Source organism: Schistocerca americana, chromosome X, assembly GCF_021461395.2.
Source record: "Schistocerca americana isolate TAMUIC-IGC-003095 chromosome X, iqSchAmer2.1, whole genome shotgun sequence".
NCBI classification, from domain to species: Eukaryota; Metazoa; Arthropoda; class Insecta; order Orthoptera; family Acrididae; genus Schistocerca; species Schistocerca americana.
Genome location: NC_060130.1, coordinates 191,326,375 through 191,349,531, shown reverse-complemented (window position 1 = coordinate 191,349,531; position 23,157 = coordinate 191,326,375). Strand labels below are relative to the sequence as shown.

Here is a 23,157-nt window from a genome sequence, read left to right as displayed (position 1 = left end):
CATCATATGAAGCAGATAGGGCACAAAGAATAGAGAACACATACTTCAAATAGAACTAAACATTTAGTAAAACTCTTATCAGAACCAAAATACATTAATATAGTGGTTCCACATGGTAGCACATCAATGACTTTCCCACTTGTGTTACTCGTGGTGAAAAAATTGTCTTTGCTGATGACAGCAATATTATAGTCGTGGAGAAAACAAGAGAACTCCTTGCCAAGAAAGCAAATGAAACTCTCAAGGAAGTTTATGATTGGTCAATAAGCAATAAAGTGACATTTAACATGAAGAAAACTAATGCCATGAATTTCAGTTTGAAGAGGAAAAATGACCATGTTAAATTAAATGTAGATTTTACCTCTATAGACTGTGTAATAAATGCAAAATTTTTAGGAATGACTATTGATTCTCAGTTGAAGTGGTGCGAACACACAAAGGTACTTGCAAACAGAATGTCATCAGCCCTTAGAATCCTATCATCAGTGTGTAACATGCAGTGTCATTTAGTTACATATTATTCATATGTACACTCAATGATTAGCTATGGCATTCTTTTTTGGGGAACAAATGCACAAAATATGAACATAATTTTCAAACTTGTAAAGTTCTGTTCATAATACTGTGGATTTTAACTGCTCCTTGTGAATTCATTTACCACTCAATTGTACACATCAAAAATAACATTCATAATTACTGCACAAACAGCCCTGTCCATGGCCATGCAACAAGAGATAGACTCAACTTACATTTACCAAGAAAAGAAACATAAAACTCAAAACAGCACTTTCTACCAAGGAATAAAACTGTACAATAAATTACCAAAAGAGATTAAAGAAATTGCAGATATACACTTCTTTAAAAAGACAGCTAAAAGTGCCTGTTATACGATATATTTTATACATTGAAGGATTACTTAGCTAAAACAGAGTAGGGGTTTGATAAAAAAAGGTTATACAAATAAATAAATAAATAAATGATGATGATGATGATGATGATGCTGATGATGATGATAAAACATACAACATTCCACATTCCACATAAACTCCTTCACTTAGTTTTTTTCGTTCTCTTTTCCTTTCTAGAAATACTTACCCCCAAGCTATGCATGGCACAATAGTATCGTCTCTTCCTCTTTCTGAGCTCAACATCTCACTCTTTATGGAGGAATGCTGATTCAGTTTTTCAGGATAGCAAATGGGAAGTTGCGGTATAGAAAATGGCCCATGTGCAGTGACTGATAGTGAGATATGACTGAACAGTGTGGCATTACATTATTTAACAAATTATTTGTTAAAAAAAGTATTCTATACCAGGAGTAAATCTAATGGTTGTCTCTAACTAGAAGTCTAGAAATGTGTGTGTCTACTAATTAGCTTATTTTAAATTGTTCTAAACTTGTAAATACTTTTACATGTCCAATATCCTTGTAATAAGAGATCTACGGATGAATAAATCTGCTGCTGCTGCTGCTGCTACTAATACTACTACTACTACCACTACTACTAACACTACTACTACTACTACAAATGGCAGTTATTATGACTTGAAACCTAAGTTGGTTAGCTCTTTGTGTGCTACTGTTCTCAGTATCCATGGAAAGTGGTTGAAGGGCAGTGAAAGTATGAGTAGGTGACATGTTGGACAGCTGCACCCCACCAAAGGACATGGAGATTGAAAGTTTGTCTGCTCTGTAACACAGATTAAGAAAGATCCAACAACATAGCACAACACTGATGCAAGCACAAATGTTTCAGAGCACACCATGCTTTGCACATTGATATTTACTGGTCATTTTATGAATGTAACAATCTCTAATCTTCTTTATTATGTGTCATATCAATCTGGTATTGACAGTACTTAATGAGTCTTCATTTTACAGAGTCCCTCTAACAGGGATACCTGAAAAACAGTGATTATTTAATTCAGTGTCCAGTAAAAATGTGTATCAAATATAATTATGAAAGGCCAGTATAGTGAGAAAAATATCAGTGGTACAGTAGCAATGTATGAATATCAGTATTGTTTTGGCAGTTTATTGATATTTCTAACATATTGGTGGTCTATCACTGTCATCTGTAGCCATTCATTTCAGTGAGTAGGAATAACTGCACCAGCCATCCAAGTTTCCCATTTGTGACTGAGTTAAGTGATTTAATAATGCAGTGAAGAGGATCTGTGTACTCCTGCAGGGAATAGAGTTTTATAGGAGAAAAGCTATCATTTGTAGGAACCCCACTCTACATTTGTGTTGTAGAGTGCTCCCCTTTTTTGTGAATAATAATCAAAGATGTCCATGTGACACTAAAATCATTCATCTGTGTTTGTTCATGGAATTTCATACAGGACCAGTCCTAAATTTTCTACTCCTCACCACTGATTTCTTTTTTGACCCTTTCACATTATCAAAAGTGTTCCTCCCTTTCCTGGCTGTACTATCAACAGAGCATTAAAATTTGAAAGGAAATGGGAATCTACATAGATCTTTTTTACCAGTATTCCACTAGTTTTTACATAAAATGGTACTTCAGATGATCACCAGCAGAAGTCCACTTATGACACATAACTTGATTATATCAGTGCCCACATTTGGTAAACTGAAGAATTGAGATTTCTTTTGTGGATGTCTATTCAATTCTGCTGTTCAATATAGACCAAAACATAGTACTTGGTGTTCTCTTAATTATTTTAAATGCAGCAAAATTCAGTGTTTCAAATGGTTAATTATCGCATTTGTTCCAGTATACTGATGTGCCAACCACATTACAGCCCATAATTCAGGCTGCCCACTTGCTACAGGCTCGTAAGCTGGATGAAGATGTTCAGCATGTATGCAATATGTGTGATAAACTTTCAATGTTGCAGGTATGTACTCAAAATTAACTGTATCATTGTTTCAAATTGGTGTCAGTTATAACTGATTTATTAAATTTTGCACATGATTAGATTGCTCACTGTGATGGTTCTTACATAGTAATGCATCCACTCATGTTAAAGACTGGTTTATATACCATATGGGTTAGGAAGAAACATATTTATAAAGACTTGTGAGCTACAGTTGTTTTTTCATTAAAGTAATTTGCATTTCTTGGTGCTTCATATGTATATTATACAGCAACTGATGATGTAATTCTCTGCAGCTAGAACAGGTTGTTCCAACTTATGTGCTTGTAATAATTTGTGGATTGCTCCAACCAGTGTTGGTGTAAGTGAGGAATTGAATTAGCTTGCACAGCAGCACCTTGTAATCTGACAACTATAACTGGTGCACATTGTGTTATTGCCAACAACAAATTTGGAGTGTTACATTAACTAAAAAATGCAGGAAACAAAGGAAGTAAGTAATAAGGAACTCTATTAATAGTATGTAATATGTTCATTAGGCTTCTGAAGTTTGACGTTTTTCCATATTAAGAGGAAATATTGAGAATCAAAGTGTTTGCAGTGTTACTGTGGAAGATTAATTGTAACCTCATAAAGAAAACTCCCTTCTTTGCTTTTTACTCTTGCTATGGACAAAAAAAGTGATAACATTAGTATATATATACCCAAACATGCACATGATCATGACCATATTTTTGTATAGGTTGTGAAACATTTTTGCTGTAATGAAAAATCCCACTAGGACAAAGTCAGTGTGCTGTGGTATCTTTCTTCCATTGAAGTTAGAAATAAAAGATTCACATATTTTAACTTTGGTAGTGGTGACAGATCATGGAATGAAACCAGGAAAGGATTGTTGAATAATTTAATTTCCATTTCCAAAATATTGAGCTCCTGCAGTCCCTTTTTAAAGACATGCTTAACTGGTTTATCTTGACTTGGTAATCAGTAAAACTAGTAATCTTAAAGAAGCCAGGTGACCCAAAAATGTTAAATTGCAGTTTCTCATTTGTGTCTCAAACATAGCTTTTCCAAGAACACTCAGATTTTGTTTTGCACATCAACCATTTAATTCTCCATCCATTGCAGTAACATTTTAAATTGTTCAGATATATTTTCATGTCTGCCAGGAACGCTAGCTCTGATAAACATTTTAAATCTTTCAGATATTACACTTCTTTCCCTATCACTTTCGCAAATGGAAAAGCTTGCTCACAAATGTGAAAGTAATTAACAAGAAATTACCAATCAAGCTAACTGTGGTGTGGTTAGGTATGTCCTCATACTTTGCATCCATATCTTTCTCCTGCCATGGTTGCCATGTCCAAGTTCCAGCGAGTTGCAATTTGTTGGGAAGGGAAACTCCTTAAAATCTCTGTAACTCCTTTCGAGACAAATATTATGCATCTGCTACCAGACTTATTGCTACAATAAACTTTTTTTTCAGATGTAACCCTCTTGATATTTTGCTTTTAAGTCTGTTAGATCTCTGAGTATTTTGCCCACTATCTGCTCCTAATGCCCTGCGTGGGAGCATGTACAAGGGTGTGCTGAAAATTTATGCCTCCAAGTTTTTTATACATAAATTCTTAATGCATTTTAAATAAAGCACATGTTATTAACATTCTACATCTTTATTCTTCATTTATATATATTTACAGCCCTCTGCCATGAGAGGTCTCTGAATTGTAGCATGTAACATGGTGGTGAGTAATGTAACTATGTCAGTGGATTAGAAACAGCATGCTAAAATCAGATTCTGGGTTAGAAGAGTTTGTCCACACATGCTGCTCCTTTAGTATGACAAAGGTTGATCACAAATTAGCATTGTGACATCTGCAACAATCATCCACCTTTGTTTCACTGTCATCGATCATCCTCCATACAATTCCAACTTGGCACAATCAAATTTTCATTTTTCCAAAACTTAAAGAACACCTTCAAATATGTTACTTTGACAATGAAAAAGAGGTGCAAGCCGAGGTGAGGTTCTGGGTCCATCAAGCAGGTCAAATATTCTGCAATGACTGTACCAAGAAATTGTCGTCTCAGGGAGAAATGTGTTACCAGGATTACTATACTGAGAATAGAGATACAGACTGCTAAGAATATTTGTTTTATTTAGGAATCTTAGAGTTTTCGTGTAGAAAATTCAGAGGCATTGCTTTTCAGGATGTCTTCGTACAGTCATGTTGTATGGTATACATATTGGCAAAATTAAATACTTCGTAGCATACACAACACTGCAGGCATCCATCTATATAAGTAAATGGAATTGTCTCCTCCTGCAACAAAGGCATGGGGCTTTCATGGCTAACGATATCTGCCATTGTCAGTGTGAGAACACAAATGTGTTGGCATTCGTTATATCAGATATGGTGACATGATACTTGCAGACAGAATATCATCAGAATTTTATGTGCTTGAAGTCTTAATGAGTATCAGCTGTTGTCTCTGAATTATGTACTATTTGTATGTACAATTAATTCTTCCTTCTGAAATTCTTCTTTGAGGAACAGTTTTGTCTGTCTCCATTTTATCAGATACTGAAGTTAGGAGAAAGTTGACATCCTTACAAATGTAATGTTGCAGCAGTAGTAGTAGTACAGCTATTAATTTAATGAATATTTCTGCTGTTGTTATTACTGTATTTTATTTTGTATGGTTCTAACTGCTACACATGTTTTTCAGATAATCAAAATACTCAATCTGTATACAACCATTGATGAATCTGAAGAATGTGTTCCTGTCAGCTTTATTTGTAGAATACAGGCCAAGCTCCTGGAAAGAAGTGAACCTCAGAAACAGGTATGGAGAAATGAGAGCAAATTGCTGCTCTTGCAATGTTTCATAACTACTGAACCTTTTAGAGAAATTGTTAGACGTCTATAAACCATGTAATGTGTTGCATTTTCTACACTGACAAAGGTACCACAATTAGCCTACTTCATTTTAATTCCTCTCAGCAGTATGATGTTTTTGTAGTCCAATGAAAAATTAATTACTCCTGGAGAGCTCTTTGAGAGTAGTGTTCCATTTTCTGACTGACCACCTCGATAGCTTTGACAGTGACATCTCCCACAGTTTCTCCCTGACCTATACTATTACTCACTATCTAGTATTTTGTGTGTGATATCACTGATCAGCAAGATGGTTGAATGATACGACATCCAATCAATTCCCTAAGGATGACAGCTGAAATTTTGTTAGCTACATGGGTTTAGACTATTTTTTGTTTATTATATACTTAGTTGTGAATGCCATATATCCATATTCAATCCCATCTAACTGTTTACCCTTTGCAGATGGTAAGTACCTAATAAATATTCAAGATTTAGAAAGAATGATATGGTGTCTAACAGTCTCTGCAGTACCATAGCTGTTAAATTGCAGTGCTAGTTTATCGTTACCAAAAGACAAAAAAAAGTTTTGCAGCACCTTAGTACCTATAGATATGTATGGGTAAGAATTCTACAGGAGCAGGGAGGGGAAGAATAAGCCTTCAGGAAGAAAAAATATTTACCATGAAACAAAGCAAGCAGCAAAATAAAAGCAGTCTGAAAATGCATATCCGTATAACCAAAAACTGCTGCTGGGTAACACTGAAGACTGTATTCTTGAAGTCTGTCTCCTCTTCAGTAGCAGCCCTCCTGTGGTCCAGAGTGGTTTCTCCTTCTGTAGTTAAAAACTTGCCTTCACAGGTATTGCAGCAGGAATCTTGGAAGATCATAGGAAACTAGTCCTGTACTTCAGCTATTGAGTAGGAGGGGTATGCCCCCACAATGGTTACATGATCTGCCCAACTCTCACCCTCCCCCTCTCCCTCCCCCTTTCCCTCGCCCACCCCTCCCCCTTTCTCTCGCCCTCCCCCTCCCCCTCCCCCTGCCCCTTTCTCTCGCCCTACCCCCATCTACCCCACCCCTTTACCCCTATTTGTGTAGAAAGGATGGCACTATTCCAGCTGGGTAATAAAATTTATTGCATTGAGTCAGCCTAAAGGTTTCATTGTTCCCTGTACCCATTGCTCTTTCACACTAGAGAGGCATATTCCACGGCAGAAAAATAATGTCACTGTAGTTGCACAGATTGTTGTACAGTGTGCAGCAGCTGGACTCTTGTCCCGGGAGCAATTGGTCCCTGCAAGCAGCAGCCACTTGGGCATGGTCACTCATTGGCTACCTCTGCAAGATTCCTGTTCGCCTTCATTCACCACTGACACCTGTTGTTTGTGGCTCTTGTGACAGTCATATGCCAAGCACCAACTGCAGGTGTCAGCATAGCTGTGTGTGAGTGGGTTGCAGCCAGCTGGCCAATTGCTTGCTGTCATCCTGCTGACCACCTGCCCTCTTCCCATGAAGTGAGGGCATGGTCGCCCCCTTGCACTGATGCAGTGCTAACGTAATAGTGCGAAATAAAATATTAATTTTGGCAGCCACCTCTTTCTGAACCTTCACCAGCCTGCTACCTTGCCTCAACCATTTGCTGTCTGCCATCCTTACATTGTAGTAGCCCCTCCATCTCAGGCTTGGCCATAATTGGCACCAGAATTGGTGGCATCTCCAGTAGGCACCAGATGGTGCATTGTCCAAGCAGCATGATGTCTGGACCACTGCCTACAGTGTCAGCACAGTAGGGGGAGTGAGAGAACTATTGGTTATCTTTGTTGTGTGTGACGGACATGGGATCTAGCAGTAACTATCACCATAACTTGAAGTTATTTGTTTTAGGTCAGAGCAACTGGTTAATGTGTCTGAGTTTCAGGATAATGGTAAGGCTCAGTATATGGAGCATGTTAGATATTCACAAAGTAATCTGCTCGGGAATTCTGCAGTGTGGGCTGAGTGAGTATATGTAACTTGCTTTACGTCCTACAATATGGCCATGTTGCAAGGCTGTATATGGAGTGTAGTGTTAATGATAAGGTGTAGTTTGTAATTTATTTATTTTTTCAGGTTGTGAACTGTTGCATATTTATACTTTGCCTTTGTGTATTGTGTGTGGGTGAGGAGTAAAGGTGTTGCAATGGCAGTCACGCATGGTGCAGTTTGGAGCTTAAGGCAGTTCATTTTTTGAAAGAAAAGATAGTACAGTTGTCAGCAGATAAAACAGTAATGGGGGCAAACTGCAGTTAAGGATGAGGAAATGGCATTGCTCCAGGCACCAGACCAAGTAATAGATCAGCTGCTGCACGCCCCCCCCCCCCCCCCCTCCACATTTTCCTGGAAGGTCATCTGAGGACGTGGTGGTATTTGTTGAGAACCCAATGATGTCAGCAGGTATTGGTGATTAGTTCAATGGTCAGTTGTTGTTGGTGTCAAAATTACATCTAGTGGAAGAACTGAAAACTACTGTGGGATATACAAAGGCACTAAGAAATCATAAATGTTTGAGCAGATAAACTAGGGGCTTCTCAAGAGGTACAAGAAGCAGAGCTGTGCAATGTTCTTTCAGGAATGATTGAGTACTGTTACAAGGAGGCATTGACAAGCCATAGCGGATTATGCCAACAGAATATGCAAGGTGAATATGTACATACATATGAGCTGGGACAGAAGAATGAAGCAAATATTCAATACAATGGAAAAACAGACAAGGCTGAAAATTTCACTTTCATTTACTCATTGACAAGTTTTGGCTTGGGATACATTTTCAAATTATGCAGATAGTCAAAATGGTATTTCCCAAAATATAAGACCCATATCAAGATAACAAACATGTATACCCCCCCCCCCCCCCTGCAGGTATGGGGGTTAGAATAGGTCTGAGGTATTCCTGCCTGGCATACGAAGTGACTAAAAAGAGTTTCACACATTTCGGCCTTTATGTGATGGTCCCCTGTATGGTTTGACCTCCATTCTCAAAAATTTTCCTGAAGAGCGAGCCAATTGGTGAAGGGTGTCTTACAAGGTACATCGTGTCCATCATGCATTGAGATCTTTAGCCCACTTTCATGTTGTCGCATTGCAGTCCTGCCCATTCTCCATCTCTTGGGTGAGGACAAATTCCTGGGTGTGAGTTCCACCATGCACTATGCAGTGTCAATGTCTGCGTTGACTTCTTGGCACCTGATATCCAGCACAGTAGCCAGTCCGTTATGGTGGGGCTGCCATGTACCCTGTTGGTTGTAGCCCCTGACCACACAGGGACCGCTCTGCTGATGCCTGTGCCATTAACTCCACATGTATGCCAAGTGGTAGATGCCCATCCTCCTGGGGCATCAGGTCTCCCAGCAATGGCCATCCTGCCAGGTGGCCTTTACTGCAGCTGGGTGGCACCCGTGGGGAGGGTCCCTGGTCGGAGTTGGTGGCATCTGGGTGAATGACAAGCGATGAAGCGTAGTCCATCATCTCTTGCTGGTGGTGAAACACTAGCAGCCTCTAAGCGATCACAAGCTCAATTCAACGCACAGAATTATGAATAAGAATCGTTATCCTCCCTGGCCACACCATGGGAGAAACGTCAGGCTAAGTATGGCGACGGATCTTATTCACCCCAGTACCTTGAATGTTCGAGAGCTGATGGGGAATCTTTCATGACGATGAATCCTCACTTTTTTGTTGAGCATTTAGAGGACAAGTTCATGGAGGTGGAGGGCTTGTCCAAAATGAGATCTGGGTCAGTCTTGATCAAAACCGCATCCTCTGTCCAATCACAGGAGTTACTTGCTTGTGACAAGCTGGGGGATGTTTCTGCAACCATCATGCCCCACAAGAGCTTACATATGGTCCAGGGTATCATATATCACAGATACCTTCTTGTGCAGTCCGACAATGAGCTGCGTGCCAATTTAGAGCGGCGAGCTGTACATTTCGTCCAGTGTGTCCACTGGGGTCCGAAGGATAATCAGGTTGCCACCGGTGCCTTCATCTTGCCCTTTGACGGTGATACCTTGCCCAAGAAGGCCAAGGTGATGGTCTAATGGTGTGATGTAAAGCCCTATATCACTCCGCCGATGTGGTGCGTTAAGTGCTGGAAGTTCGGCCATATGTCTTCCCGCTGTATTTCCAGCGTCACGTGCTGAGATTGCAGACGCCCATTACATCCCAATACTCCGTGTGCCCCACCTCCCATCTGTGTCAACTGTGGAGAGCACCATTCACCTTGCTCGCCTGACTGCAGGATTCTCCAGAAAAAAAGGAAAATCATGGAGTACAAGACCCTGGACAGACTGACCTACACTGAGGCTAAGAGAAAATTTGAACGCTTGCATGCTGCGTGTATGACATCGTCTTACACCACCGCTACAACAGTTCTGGCACCATCAGCTCCTCCAACCCCAGTCACCTCTCAGAGCCAGAAGACTACACCTGCCCCGTTGATGGTGGGGGCGTTTCCCTCCCTGTTGCTCCTGCACCACCTACTTTGGGAGCAACACTCCACCAACCATCGGGAACGTCCGTCCCCACTTCTAAGCCAGAGAAGCATAAGTCTTCTTCAGCTTCTCTGGCTAGGAAGGGGTCCCTTGGGTCACTCCCTTCCCAGGTTTCTTCTAGTGGGAAAGATGACGCCCGGCAGTGGCTGAAGAGCCCAAAAGCAGCTGGTTGTAGGGCTTCACGCTCATCATCAGTCCCAGAGACTGAGCCAATGAAGTCCTCCCAGCCAGGGAAACCCAAGGAGCAGCGAGAGAAATCCAAAAAGAAAACCCCTAAGACGAAGGAAATTTCAGTGGCACCCACACCACTGCTACCTACAAGCTCTGCCTCTGACGATGAGGAGGAGATTCTGGCGTCTGCTGAGGACCTACATCTCACCAGACCCTCAGACACAATGGATATAGACTGCTCAGGCAATAAATCAGAGGCAGCAGGTGACTCTGAGGCGTAAACTGCCTCAGTGAATGTTCCATGTCTTCCCAGTCTCACGATGTCATCCTCAAGTTGAACTACGGCTTGTTTTTCCACCGCCTGGCTGAGCTACGGCAACTGTTAAGCTTTACACCTGCTATCTGCATTACCCTCCAGGAAACCTGGTTCCCAGCAATGTGAACCCCTGCCCTCTGCAGCTATAAGGGATATTACAGGAACCATAGCAACGATAATAGTGTGTCAGGTGGAGTTTGCGTTTATGTCCTAAACTCAGTCTGTAGTGAACATGTGCTCCTTCAAACCCCTCTTGAAGCTGTGGTTGTCAGAATAAGGACGACGCACGAAATAACTGTCTGCAATGTATATCTTCCTCTGGATGGTGCAGTGCCCCTGAATGTATTAGCTGCACTAATTGATCAACTCCCTAAACCTTTCCTATTTCTGGGAGATTTTAATGTCCATAACCCCTTGCGGGGTGGTACCATGCTTACTGGCTGAGGCAGAGATGTCGAAACTTTACTGTCGCAATTCGACATCTGCCTCTTAAATAATGGGGCCGCCACACATTTCAATGTGGCTCATGGTAGTTACTCGGCCATTGATTTATCAATTTGCACCACAGGACTTCTCCTATCTATCCACTGAATAGCACATGACGACCTGTGTGATAATGACCACTTCCCCAGCGTCAGGCACAAGGACGCCTGCCCAGATGGGCTTTGAAAAAGGTGGACTGGCGAACTTTCAGCTCTGCCGTCACTGCTGAAGCTCCCCCACATGGTAACATCGATGTGATGGTTGAGCAGGTGACTAGCACAATAGTTTCTGCGGCAGAATACGCGATCCCTCGCTCTTCAGGCTGCCTGAGGCGTAAGGCAGTCGCTTGGTGGTCGCCGGAAGTCGCTGAAGCAATTTAGGAGCATCAGCGAGTTCTACAGCAGCATAAGCGGCACCCTTCCCTGGAGCACCTCATACCTTTTAAACGGCTCCGTGCCCATGTTCACTACCTTATCAAACAACTGAAGAAGGAGTGTTTGGAAAGATAAGTCTCCACCACTGGGTGCCACATGGCACCTTCGCAAGTCTGGGCAAAGATCAAACGTCTTTTCAGGTACCAGGCCCCGAAAGCTGTCCCTGGTGTTACCGTATATGGCGAGTTATATACCGACGCAAAAGCAATTGCCGAGCACTTTGCCGAGCACTTTGACGTGCACTTTGACCTGCACTTTGCCGAGCACTTTGACCTGCACTTTGCTGAGCACTTTGACCTGCACTTTGACCTGCACTTTGGCCTGCACTTTGACCTGCACTTTGCCGAGCACTTTGCCAAGCACTTTGACCTGCACTTTTACCTGCACTTTGACCTGCACTTTGACCTGCACATTGACCTGCACTTTGGCCTGCACTTTGGCCTGCACTTCTTGCTGCACTTTGGCCTGCACTTTGGCCTGCACTTTGCCGAGCACTTTGCCGAGCACTTTGACCTGCACTTTGGCCTGCACTTTGGCCTGCACTTTGACCTGCACTTTGCGTTGGAGAATTACCCTGCAGCCTTTCGCACACTTAAACAGCGGCTGGAAGAGAATGTCCTCTCATTCACTACATGCTGCAGTGAATCCTATAACGCCCCATTTACAGAGTGGGAGCTCCTCAGTGCCCTTGTACATTGCCCTGACACAGCTCCTGGGCCTGATCACATCCACAGCCAGATAATTAAACATCTCTGATCTGCCTACAAGTGACATCTTCTCGTCATCTTCAACCAGCTCTGGTGCTATGGCATCTTTCCATCGCAATGGCGGAAGAGCACCATCATTCCGGTACTCAAAACCGGTAAAAACCCGCTCGATGTGGATAGCTATCGGCCCATCAGCCCCACCAATGTTCTTTGTAAGCTGCTGGAAAGTCTGGTATGTTGGCATTTGGGCTGGGTCCTCGAGTCACGTGGCTTGCTGGCTCCATGTCAGGGCGGCCTTCGCCAGGGTCACTCTACCACTGATAATCTTGTGTCCATAGATTCTGCCATCTGAACAGCCTTTTCTTGGCGGCAACACCTGATTGCCGTCTTTTTTTGACTTACATAAAGCATAAGACATGACTTGGCGACATCATATCCTTGCTACATTGTATGAGTGGGGTCTCCACGGACCACTCCTGATTTTTATCCAAAACTTCCTGTCGCTCCGTACTTTCCATGTCCAAGCTGGTGCATCTCAATAGTTCCATCCATATCCAGGAGAATGGAGTCCCTCAGGGCTCTGTATTGAGTGTGTCTCTATTTTTAGTGGCGATTTACGGTGTAGCAGCAGCTGTTAGGCCCTCTGTCTCACCTTCTCTGTTTGCAGACGACTTCTGCATTTCGTACTGCTGCAGAAGTACTGTTGTTGCCGAGCGGCACATACAGGGAGCCATCCACAAGGTGCAGTCATAGGCTCTAGCCCATGGCTTCAAGTTTTCAGCCACAAAGTCGTGTGTCATGCACTTCTGTCGGCGTCGTACTGTTCATCTGGAACCCGCACTTTACCTTAATGACGATCCACTCACTGTAGTAGACACATATCAATTCCTAGGACTTTTTTCGACGCTCGATTGACTTGGCTCCCTCATCTTTGTCAGCTTTAAGCAGAAGTGCTGGCAGCACCTCAATGCCCTCCATTGCCTGAGCAACACCAATTTGGGTGCAGATCGCTCTACACTGCTGCAGCTCTACAGAGCCCTTGTCCAATCCTAAATTGACTATGGGAGTGTGGTTTATGGTTAAGCAGCGCCTTCAACATTGCATTTACTCGACCCTGTGCACCACTGTGGGATTTTATTAGCGACAGGAGCTTTTAGTACGAGTCCAGTGACCAGTTTCCTGGTGGAGGCTGGTGCCCTCCACTGTAGATCGGACGTGCGCAACTGCTCATAGTTACCCTGAGCATCCGAATTACCATCTCCTTTTCCTGCCCGCGGCAGTCCATCTCCCGCATCGGCGGCCCAGATCAGGGCTAATGATTGTGGATTGCGTGCGGTCCCTTCTCTCCAAACTGGAGTCCTTCCCTTTACCAGCTCTAGTTGCGGTCTGTTCACGTATGCCTCCATGGTGTACACCTTGGCTGCAGCTTCGTCTGGACCTTTTGCATGGCCCTAAGGACTCCGTTAACCTTGCCACTCTCGACTGTCACTTTCCTCTCAATTCTTGACGTGTCCCGGGGCTCTGAAGCGGTTTACACCGATGGCTCAATGGCTGGTGGTCATGTAGGCTTCGCATATGTTCATGGAGGACATGCTGAGCAGCACTCCTTGCCAGTTGGCTGCAGTGTTTTCACTTCAGAGCTGATGGCCATATCTCGTGCTCTTGAGTACATCCACTCATGCCATGGCGAGTTATTTCTCCTGTGAACTGACTCATTGAGCAGCTTACAAGCTATCGACCAGTGCTACCCTTGCCACCCTCTGGTAGCGTCCATTCAGGAGTCTATCTATCTTTTGGAACAGTCCCGCCATTCCGTGGTGTTTGTGTGGACACCAGGATACGTCAGAATCGTTGCTGACAGGCTGGCCAAACAGGCAATGCAGAAACCGCTTCTGGAGGTAGGCATCTCCAAAGCTGACCTGCGTTCTGTCCTACACCACGGGGTTTTCCGGCTTTGGGAGACGGAATGGATAACAGCATGCACAACAAACTGCATGTCATTAAGGACACTACGGATGTGTGGAAGTCTTCCATGCAGGCCTCTCGCAGGGAATCAGTTGTCCTCTGCCAGCTCCACATTGGCCATATGTGGCTAACGCATGGTTACTCCACTGCGAGGACCCACCTCAGTGTCACTGTGGCCCCCTAAATGACAGTTGTCCACCTCTTGCTGGACTGCCCACTTTTAGCCACTGTGCAGCAGACTTTTAACTTTCCCAGCACCCTGACTTTGGTGTTGGTCAACAATGCCTCCACAGCAGCTTTAGTTTTACGTTTTATCCGTGAGAGTGGGTTTTATACTTCTATCTAGGTTTTAGTACATGTCCTTTGACCCTTTGTGTCCTCCACCCTAGTACTTTTAGGGTGGAGGTTTTAATGTGTTGCAGAGTGACTGGCTTTCCCTTTTTTTCTCGTGGTTGGCTAGCCACTGTAATCTGCTTTCATGTTTTACTCTCTTCTGTTTCTAGCGTCCCTGTTGTTTCCTTGTCCTCTTTTGTTCCTTTTAGTGTTCATTGCCTTCCCTTCATTCTTGTGGCTTTTCCTTTCTTTCTGTTTTGTGTTATATGTTTCGTCCGTTTTATTCTCACACTTGTGGCATTATGTTATTAGGAACAAGGGACCGATGACCTCATAGTTTGGTCCCTTCTCCTGCCTTTAAACAAAGTAACCAACCAAACATGATAGGTAACAAAGTGAAAATGAATAGTTATAGAGTATACAATTATTTTTTGGGGTTGCGATTCTTTTCCCCCATTAGTGTCATCAATTTTGTAGCAGTTTTTCTCAAGCAGCAGTTCCACAAGGGCACAGGGCTATAGCAGACAAGGAGATGACATGGAGTCTGTGCTTCAGATTTAGTACCACAGTGCAGCAGACCTTCCTGGCTCACTCCAGCAGCAGCCCAACTCCTGTCATGATGGCAACGAGGCAACAAATTGCAACCTATGCACAGCAGCTGTTTCTCACCACCGCAGTGGACATGCCTCTGTGCCACATGCAGAGGCTGCCTGGGTGCAGTGACTCATTTGCAGGATTGGCTACCTCTGCAAGATTACTCTTCACCTTCATGCATTGCTGACACCCATAGAACGGGGCAAGGCCATCTCCCAGTATAGATACAGTGATAATGTAACAGTGCAAAACAAAACATTAATTTTGACAGTCTCTTCTCTCTCGTCCTTCACCAACCATGAACTCCCCACTGTCTCCCACCCTGACATCATAGCCAACTGTCCACCCCAAGGTCACCTATAACATGCAACTGTTATGAGCACCCACAGAAAGTGGTGGTTGAAGGATGGCGAAAGCACTGGTAGGTGACAAGATGCTGAATCTCCATGGCTGGTCATAGAATGTGGAGGTCAGAGACTTGCCGGCTCTATAAAGGCAGACAGGGAGTGCTCAGTGGTAGATCTGATGACACAGTGCTGAACAGGCAGAAGTGTTAAGGGGTGCATAGTTTTGTGCACATTATTGAAAATAAGCCCCCACAACAGACAACCCTTGTGTGTTCACATGTTGACCCAATGACACTGCCAGTTGTGATTGCAGTGGCCACAGAATCAGGGAGATTAAGCCATGAATCAATGTAAATGTCTTGCTTAGTTAGATGGATCACATTTCTTGTTACACAAGATCAGTAATTGTGTCTGGATATACAGGCCAGGATGCAGGCCAATTGGAGTAGTTTTATTCTCTGTTGGACATTCACCTTGTTTTTCGTGGGAAGTATAGAAATAATCAGACACATTAAAGCTATGGAGTATATGGACACTGTTGTAGACCATTTACATTCCTTCATGCTTGATTTGTTTCTGCCAGTGATGGCATCTTCCAACATAACTTTCCATGTCTCATGCCTGGAAACATCCTGTAGTGATCTAGGAGGCAATACAGTTACCTTACGTTGATGTCTTTACCACCAGATTCACCTGATTTGAACCTAGACATTTAGTAGCATAACAATGCTTCAATCTGGTTCCTGACAATACTATATGTAGCTCACAATGAGTTGCTCCACCCCACAGATGAAATGCACAGACTTGTCTTAACAAGGTTTGGTCTTGGCTGGTTCTGATTATACAAACATCAAAAAACATTTTGCATCACCCCGGTTCCCAGAACTCCTAAAGATAGATGTTGACTGTGGATATTGTATCACAGACACAGTCCCTTTGACTGTTCAGAGTCCTCCTGCGGGTCCGGGGGTTAGAATAGGACTGAGGTATCCCTGCCTGTCGTAATAGGTGACTAAACGGAATCTCGCACTTTTTGGCGCTATAAGTTCTGGTCCCATTTTATGATTTGACCTGCCACTTTCCAAATTCCACAGAAGTGCAGGCCATATGGGGAAGGACACCTTACATGGTGCAAGAGTTGTCCATAGTGCCCTTAGATTCGATCGCCTGAACCTCTTGTCATGGCTTTGCATATCCACCTGCAACTCAAGTATTTGCGCGAGGACACTTTACAGGGTATGTCACTTGCTTCTGTTGTCTCCTGTCCTCATTCGCCACCATGACAGTATTGTATTTCTCTGCACCCACTATCCAGCATGGTAGCCAGTCCGTTGTAGTGGGGCTGTCATGTACCCATTTGGTAGTAGTCCCCTGACAACACAGGGATTGCACTGCTGATGCCTGAACTGTAAACTCCCCATGTATGCCAAGAAGTAGATGCCTGTCTTCCTGCAGCATCAGGACTCCTGGCAATGGTCATCATGCCAGGTGGCCTTTGCTGTGGCTGGGTGTCACCTATGGGGAGAGCCCCTGATCGGAGAGGGTGGCATCAGGGCAGATGACCTGCAATGAAGTTGACTAAGTCATCTCTCGCTGGTGACCATATGCCACCAGCAATCTCTGCGAAGGGCAAGATCGAGTACAATGCTGACAGATATGACACTAAATTGTTTCCCCCCCTCACTACACCATGCGAGGAACAGTGGGCTACAGAAAGAAGAGAGCCATATTCGCCTTGGTATTTAGTCTGTAGCAGAATAGACGGGGACTCTTTTCTACCTATGAAGCTTCAATTTTTTGTTGAACATCTTGAGGATAAGCCTGGGGAAGTGACAGCACTGTGCAAGAAGAGCAGTGGTGCAGTCTTTATTCAGACAGCACCCCAGCCCAATCCTGGCGTTACTCGCTTGTGACCAGCTGCATGATATTCCAGTTTCCATCACTCCCCATAAAAGCCTCAACGTGGTCCAGCGGATTATTTTCCATTGCGATCTACTCTTGCAGTCTGATGATGAGCTACGTGGCAATCTAGATTGGTGGCGTGTTCACTTCATCTAGTGCGTTTACAGGGGACCCAAAGACAACAGGGTTGCTACTGGTGCCTTCATCTTGGCCTTTGAGGGTGATTCATTGCCTGAAAAGGTCAAGGTGATGGTTTACCACTGTGGTGATAAACCATACATCCCTCCCCCTATGCAGTGCTTTAATGCTGGAAATTCAGGCACGTCTTCCCACTGCATTTCCACCACCACATGACAAGACTGCGGACATCCACTGCATCCAGACACTCCCTACCACGTGTATCAACTGTGGAGACCAGCACTCCCCCTACTCACCAGACTGCACAGTGCTCCAACAGGAGCTAAAAATCATGAAATACAAGACCTTGGACCGGTTGACTTACTAAGAGGCTAAACGTAAATTTGATCGATAACACCCCATTTGGTTGATCTCCACATGTGCTGCTGCTACATTACAATTGCCATCACAAGTACCACCCATACCACACTCTGTGCGCCACGAACAGGGGGCCCTCCAGGCCACCAGAATACATCCGCCCCCTTGGTGGTATGGGGAAAATCTCCTTTCGTTCCTCCCATAGTACCTACTTCGGGAGCAAGGCCCCCCAAATGCAGGGGACATCAGTCCCCTCTCTCCAGCCAGAGAAGCAACAGCCTCCTCCAGCTCCTCTCATGCAGAAGGGGTCCTTTGGTACCCTCTCTCCCAAGGTCTCTACTAATGACACAGGGGGGACACACACCAGTGGCTAAAGGAGCCAAAAGCTGCTGGACGAAGGGCTTCTCGGTCTTCCTCTGTGCCTGAAACTACTTCAGAGAAGTACTCCCAGCGCCCATAAAGAGAAGCAAGAGGGCAAGCAAACAAAGAAGTTTGCTAAGAAAAAGGACCCTCCAGAGACCAATTATGCACCTGCAGTTGAGGTGGATACCTCACCATCCCTTAAGGACCTGGATCTCACTGACATGTCATCCACAATAGGAATGGATACAAATACTCAATCGGTGGCAGCAGGTGACCCTGAGGCGTAACCTGCCTCCCTGCATGCTTCATGCCTTCCCAACCTCACGATATCGTCATCCTCCAGTGGAACTGCTGCAGTTTTTTCCACCACCTGGCTGAGCTACGGCAACTGTTAAGCTTTACACCTGCTTTCTGCACTGCGCTCCAGGAATCTTGGTTCCCGGCAATGTGAGCCCCTGCCCTCCATGGCTATACGGGATATTACAAGAACAGTAGTGCCTATTATAGTGTGTCAGGTAGAGTTTGTGTCTATGTCCTGAACTCAATATGCAGTGAAACTGAGCCCCTTCAAACCCCTCTTGAAGCTGTGGCTATCAGGAAAAGGACGACGCAGGAAATAACTGTCTGCAACATATATCTTCCTCCAGATGGTGCAGTACCCCTGAACACATTGACTGCACTGATTCATCAATTTCCTAAACCTTTCCTACTTTTGGGAGATTTTAATGGCCATATCCCCTAGTGGGGTGGCACTGTGCTTACTGGCCAAGGTAGAGATGTCGAAACTTTTCTGTTTCAACTCGACCTCTGCCTCTTAAATACTGGGGCCACCACACATTTCAGTGTGGCCCATGGCACTTATTCGATCATTGATTTATCCTTCTGCAGCCCAGGACTTGTCCCACCTGTCCACTGGAGAGCCCACGACGACTTGTGTGGTAGTGACCACTTTCCCATCTTCCTGGACGTCCAACAAGATGGGTTTTAAACAAGGCAGACTGGGAAGCTTTCACTTCTGCTGTCACCACTGAATCTCCCCACAAGATGCCATCGATGGTAGTTGAGCAGGTCACTATAATGATCATTCCTGTGGCGAAAAACACAATCCCTTGTTCTTTAGGGTTCCCCCCAGTGAAAGTCAATACCTTGGTGGTAATCAGAAATCACTGAGGCCATTAAAGAGTGTCAGCGAGCTCTACAGCGAGATAAACAGCACCCTTCCCTAGAGCACCTAATAGCTTTTAAAACAGCTCTGTGCCCACGTTTACCACCTAATAAAAAGATGGAAACAGGCATGTTGGGAGAGGTATGTCTTGACTATTCAGTGCCATATATCACCTTCCCAAATCTGAATGAAGATCAGATGTGTTTGTGGGTACCAGACCCTGACAGGTGTTACTGGCATTAACATCAATGGCATGTTACCTACTGACACAAATGCAATTTCCGAGCACTTTGCTGAGCATTATGCCCCAACCTCCATGTCGGAGAATTATCCCCCAGCATTTTGCACCCTCAAACAGCAGATGGAAAGGAAAGCCCTCTCGTTCACTCAATGTCACCATGAACCTTATAATGCACCATTTACAAAGTCGGAGCTCCTCTGCATCCTTGCACATTGCCCTGACACAGTTCCTGGACGAGATCGGATCTGCAGTAACATGATCAAACATATCTTGTCTGACTACAAGCTACATCTCCTTGTCATCTTCAACCAGATCTGGTGCGATAGCATCTTTCCATCGCAATGGTGGGAGAGCACCATCATTCCAGTGCTCAAATCCAGTAAAATCTCGCTTGATATGGATAGGTATCGGCCCATCAGCCTCACCAACGTTCTTTGTAAGCTGTTAGAATGTATGGTAAATCAGCGTTTGTGTTAGGTTCTGGAGTGACGTGGCCTACTGGCTCCATGCCAGGGCGATTTCCACCAGGGTCACTCTTCCACTGATAACCTGTTTCCCTCAAGTCTGTAATCTGAACAGCCTTTTCCAGATACCAACATCTGGTTGACGAATTTTTTGATTAATGAAAAGCTTACAACATGACCTGCTGACATCATATCCTTGCCGCATTATATGAGTGAGGTCTCCAGGGCCCGCTCCAGATTTTTATCCTAAATTTCCTATTTTTCAGTACTTTCCGTGTCCAAGTTGGCACCTCCCATAGTTCCCCCATATCCAGGAGAATGGGATCCCGCAGGGCTCTGTATTGAGTGTATCTCTATTTTTAGTGGCTATTAACTGTCTAGAAGCAGCTGCCGGGTGTTGGTCTCGCCTTCTCTGTATGCAGACGACCTCCTCCAGTACTGGTTTTACAAGTGGCGCCTACAGGGAGCCATCCACAAGGTGCAGTCATGGGCTGTAGCCCAGTGCTTCCAGTTTTCAGCCGTGAAGTCGTGCGTCTTGCACTTCTGTCAGTGTCGTACCATTCATCCAGATCTTTTAACTTAATGATGATCCACTCACTGTAGAGGATACATATAGATTCTTAAGACTGGTTTTTGATGCCCGACTGACGTGGCTTCCTCATCTCATCAGCTGAAATGGAAGTGCTGGCAGCACCTGAATGCCTTCTGCTGCCTGAGGAACACCAACTGGGATGCAGATCGATCTATGCTACTGCAGCTCTACAGAGACCTTGCTCAATCCTGCCTTGAATATGGGAGTCTCGTTTATGGTACACCGGTGCCCTCAGTATTGCATTTACTCGACCCAGTACACCATCGTGGCATTCAACTAGCAACGGGAGCTTTTAGCACAAGTCCAGTGACCAGCTTCCTGGTGGAGGCCGGAGTTCCTCCATTGAAGGTTAGGCATGTACAGGGGTTCATTCCCACATTGGAAGCCCAGGTCAGGGCTTACAAGTGCAGTTTGCATCCGATCTCTTCTGTCTGAAGTGGAGTCCTTGCCTTTACCACCATATACTTGAGGTCTATTCACGTACACCTCCATGGTGTACAACTAGGCCAAAGCTTTGCCTGGACCTTCCACATGGCCCTAATAAATACAAATGTTTGTGGGAGTTGCATTCACTAGTAGTTCATAAGAAATATAAACTGTCTTACCAAGCTACACAAGTGATGTGTGGAGTGGTACATTACAAACAAGCGTAGATATGATAATTCAACAGTGAGTTTGTACTATCATAGTATTTTAACAAATGAGTAAAAAATACAGAGCAAACAAATTGTGATTATCATATGTTAAGGACGGGCTGCAAAAGTTGACATGTAGCTATAGGAGTACTAAAACTCAAGCAGTTGAACTCAGCTGGGTATGTTTTGAGAAGATTTAACAAATACATAAAAAAAAGTGTGAAGGCTCTTCACCAATGTGAGGAGTTAATGTACAGTGCTTCCTGTTAAGTGCTATTTAGTGATTATAACATATTTGTATTACAAAAAGCCATAGATGTTTTGTGTTTATTCAGGACCCCTAGGCAATACTCTTTTTGAATACATTCATGAAATCATTAACATGCCAACTGATGAGTTCGTTTCCACATTATTTCATTTGATTGGCAAGCATCAAGTATAAAAGTATAATTTTAGCATTCAACAATGATGAAATCAAAGTATGCATTGACTGCCAGACATGGTCAAACACACCAGGAGTTTCTTTGATTGCAACACCTGCAAAGAATATTCTTGTGACGAGATCCATTTCAGACTACACAAGCTTACGATACATGAGAGATTTCATGGCTCTCCAGAAAGAAACCAAGACTCAAATCGAGTGACCTGGACCACCATGCCCAATCAATTAATGCAACAATGACTTATTCAAACACCTATGAATAGCCAATCCAAAATGAGCATGCACCCCATTATGCTGGAACCACATGCTGTGCGTCACATGTACTGTAGCATTTTCAAGCGAACTGGGAAGAACCTGTTCCAGAAAAGTCTGATAATACGTGGGATGGTAAAAGGTACTGCTCAATGAAGCACTCACTGACCAAACCCACCCACATGTTAGCTGTGAATTGATGTTGTGCAATATGGTGCTGCATGCCGCGAGCATTTCCTGGTACCCATAACTGCTCATTGTGGTAAAGGAATACACCATCTCCCCTCCAGATGTGTGTGTGTGTGTGTGTGTGTGTGTGTGTGTGTGTGTGTGTGTGTGTGTATGGGTGTTTTGCTATGGAAGTACACTGGTTCATGTTGTGTATTTTATTCATCACTGTTTGCATAACCTTGTTGCTCTTGCAGGCCACATTGCTGATGGACACAAAATTCATGTTTCCAGTAAGATTTCCTTTTAATCCATCAAAAATCAAGCTTGAAGATATAGAAGTACCAGAGGTGTTGAACCTACCAATGCTGAAGAAAGTTTCAACTTGTGAGAGTAGTGTTCATCAGGAAAACAGAAATGTGCCCTACTACAAGGTTTACGTAGATTTCCTTCTGGAGATCTGGGTTCTGAAGTAATAAATGTAAAAATTGTAATGAGATATGTATTTAATGTTAAACAGTCATCAGCATCCTATAAATGTAAACTTCTTTATTCCTTCACTCTAATATTCATTTCATTTTTAATATATCGTTATTATGTTAATCTATCTGCTTACAGTTTTTTTGTTCATCAAAAATATTATATATAAAATATCTTTTATAATTATTTAAAATGTTTGCAATTTGTGTACATATGGCTTTTGTTGAAATATGTGATTAATGTTTGGCTTTCATGTGCGAGTGGGGGGGAAAGGGCTGGAGGTACTGGGGTTGTGTGTGTGTGTGTGTGTGTGTGTGTGTGTGTGTGTGTGTGTTTGGATCTGTATAATGTCC

General features: G+C 43.8%; 1 protein-coding gene across 1 annotated transcript in view; it reads left to right on the top strand.

Moving 5' to 3' along the window:
* The window catches only part of LOC124555897 (unconventional myosin-Va-like), a 59,317-nt gene extending 52,694 nt beyond the window's left edge, over nt 1-6,623 (top strand). The window contains exons 4-6 of the mRNA XM_047129956.1: nt 2,743-2,865; nt 5,575-5,691; nt 6,585-6,623. Coding sequence (XP_046985912.1) covers nt 2,743-2,865; nt 5,575-5,691; nt 6,585-6,623 — 279 coding nt within the window. The remainder of the gene's footprint in view (nt 1-2,742; nt 2,866-5,574; nt 5,692-6,584) is intronic.
* The last annotated feature ends 16,534 nt before the right edge of the window (nt 6,624-23,157 follow it).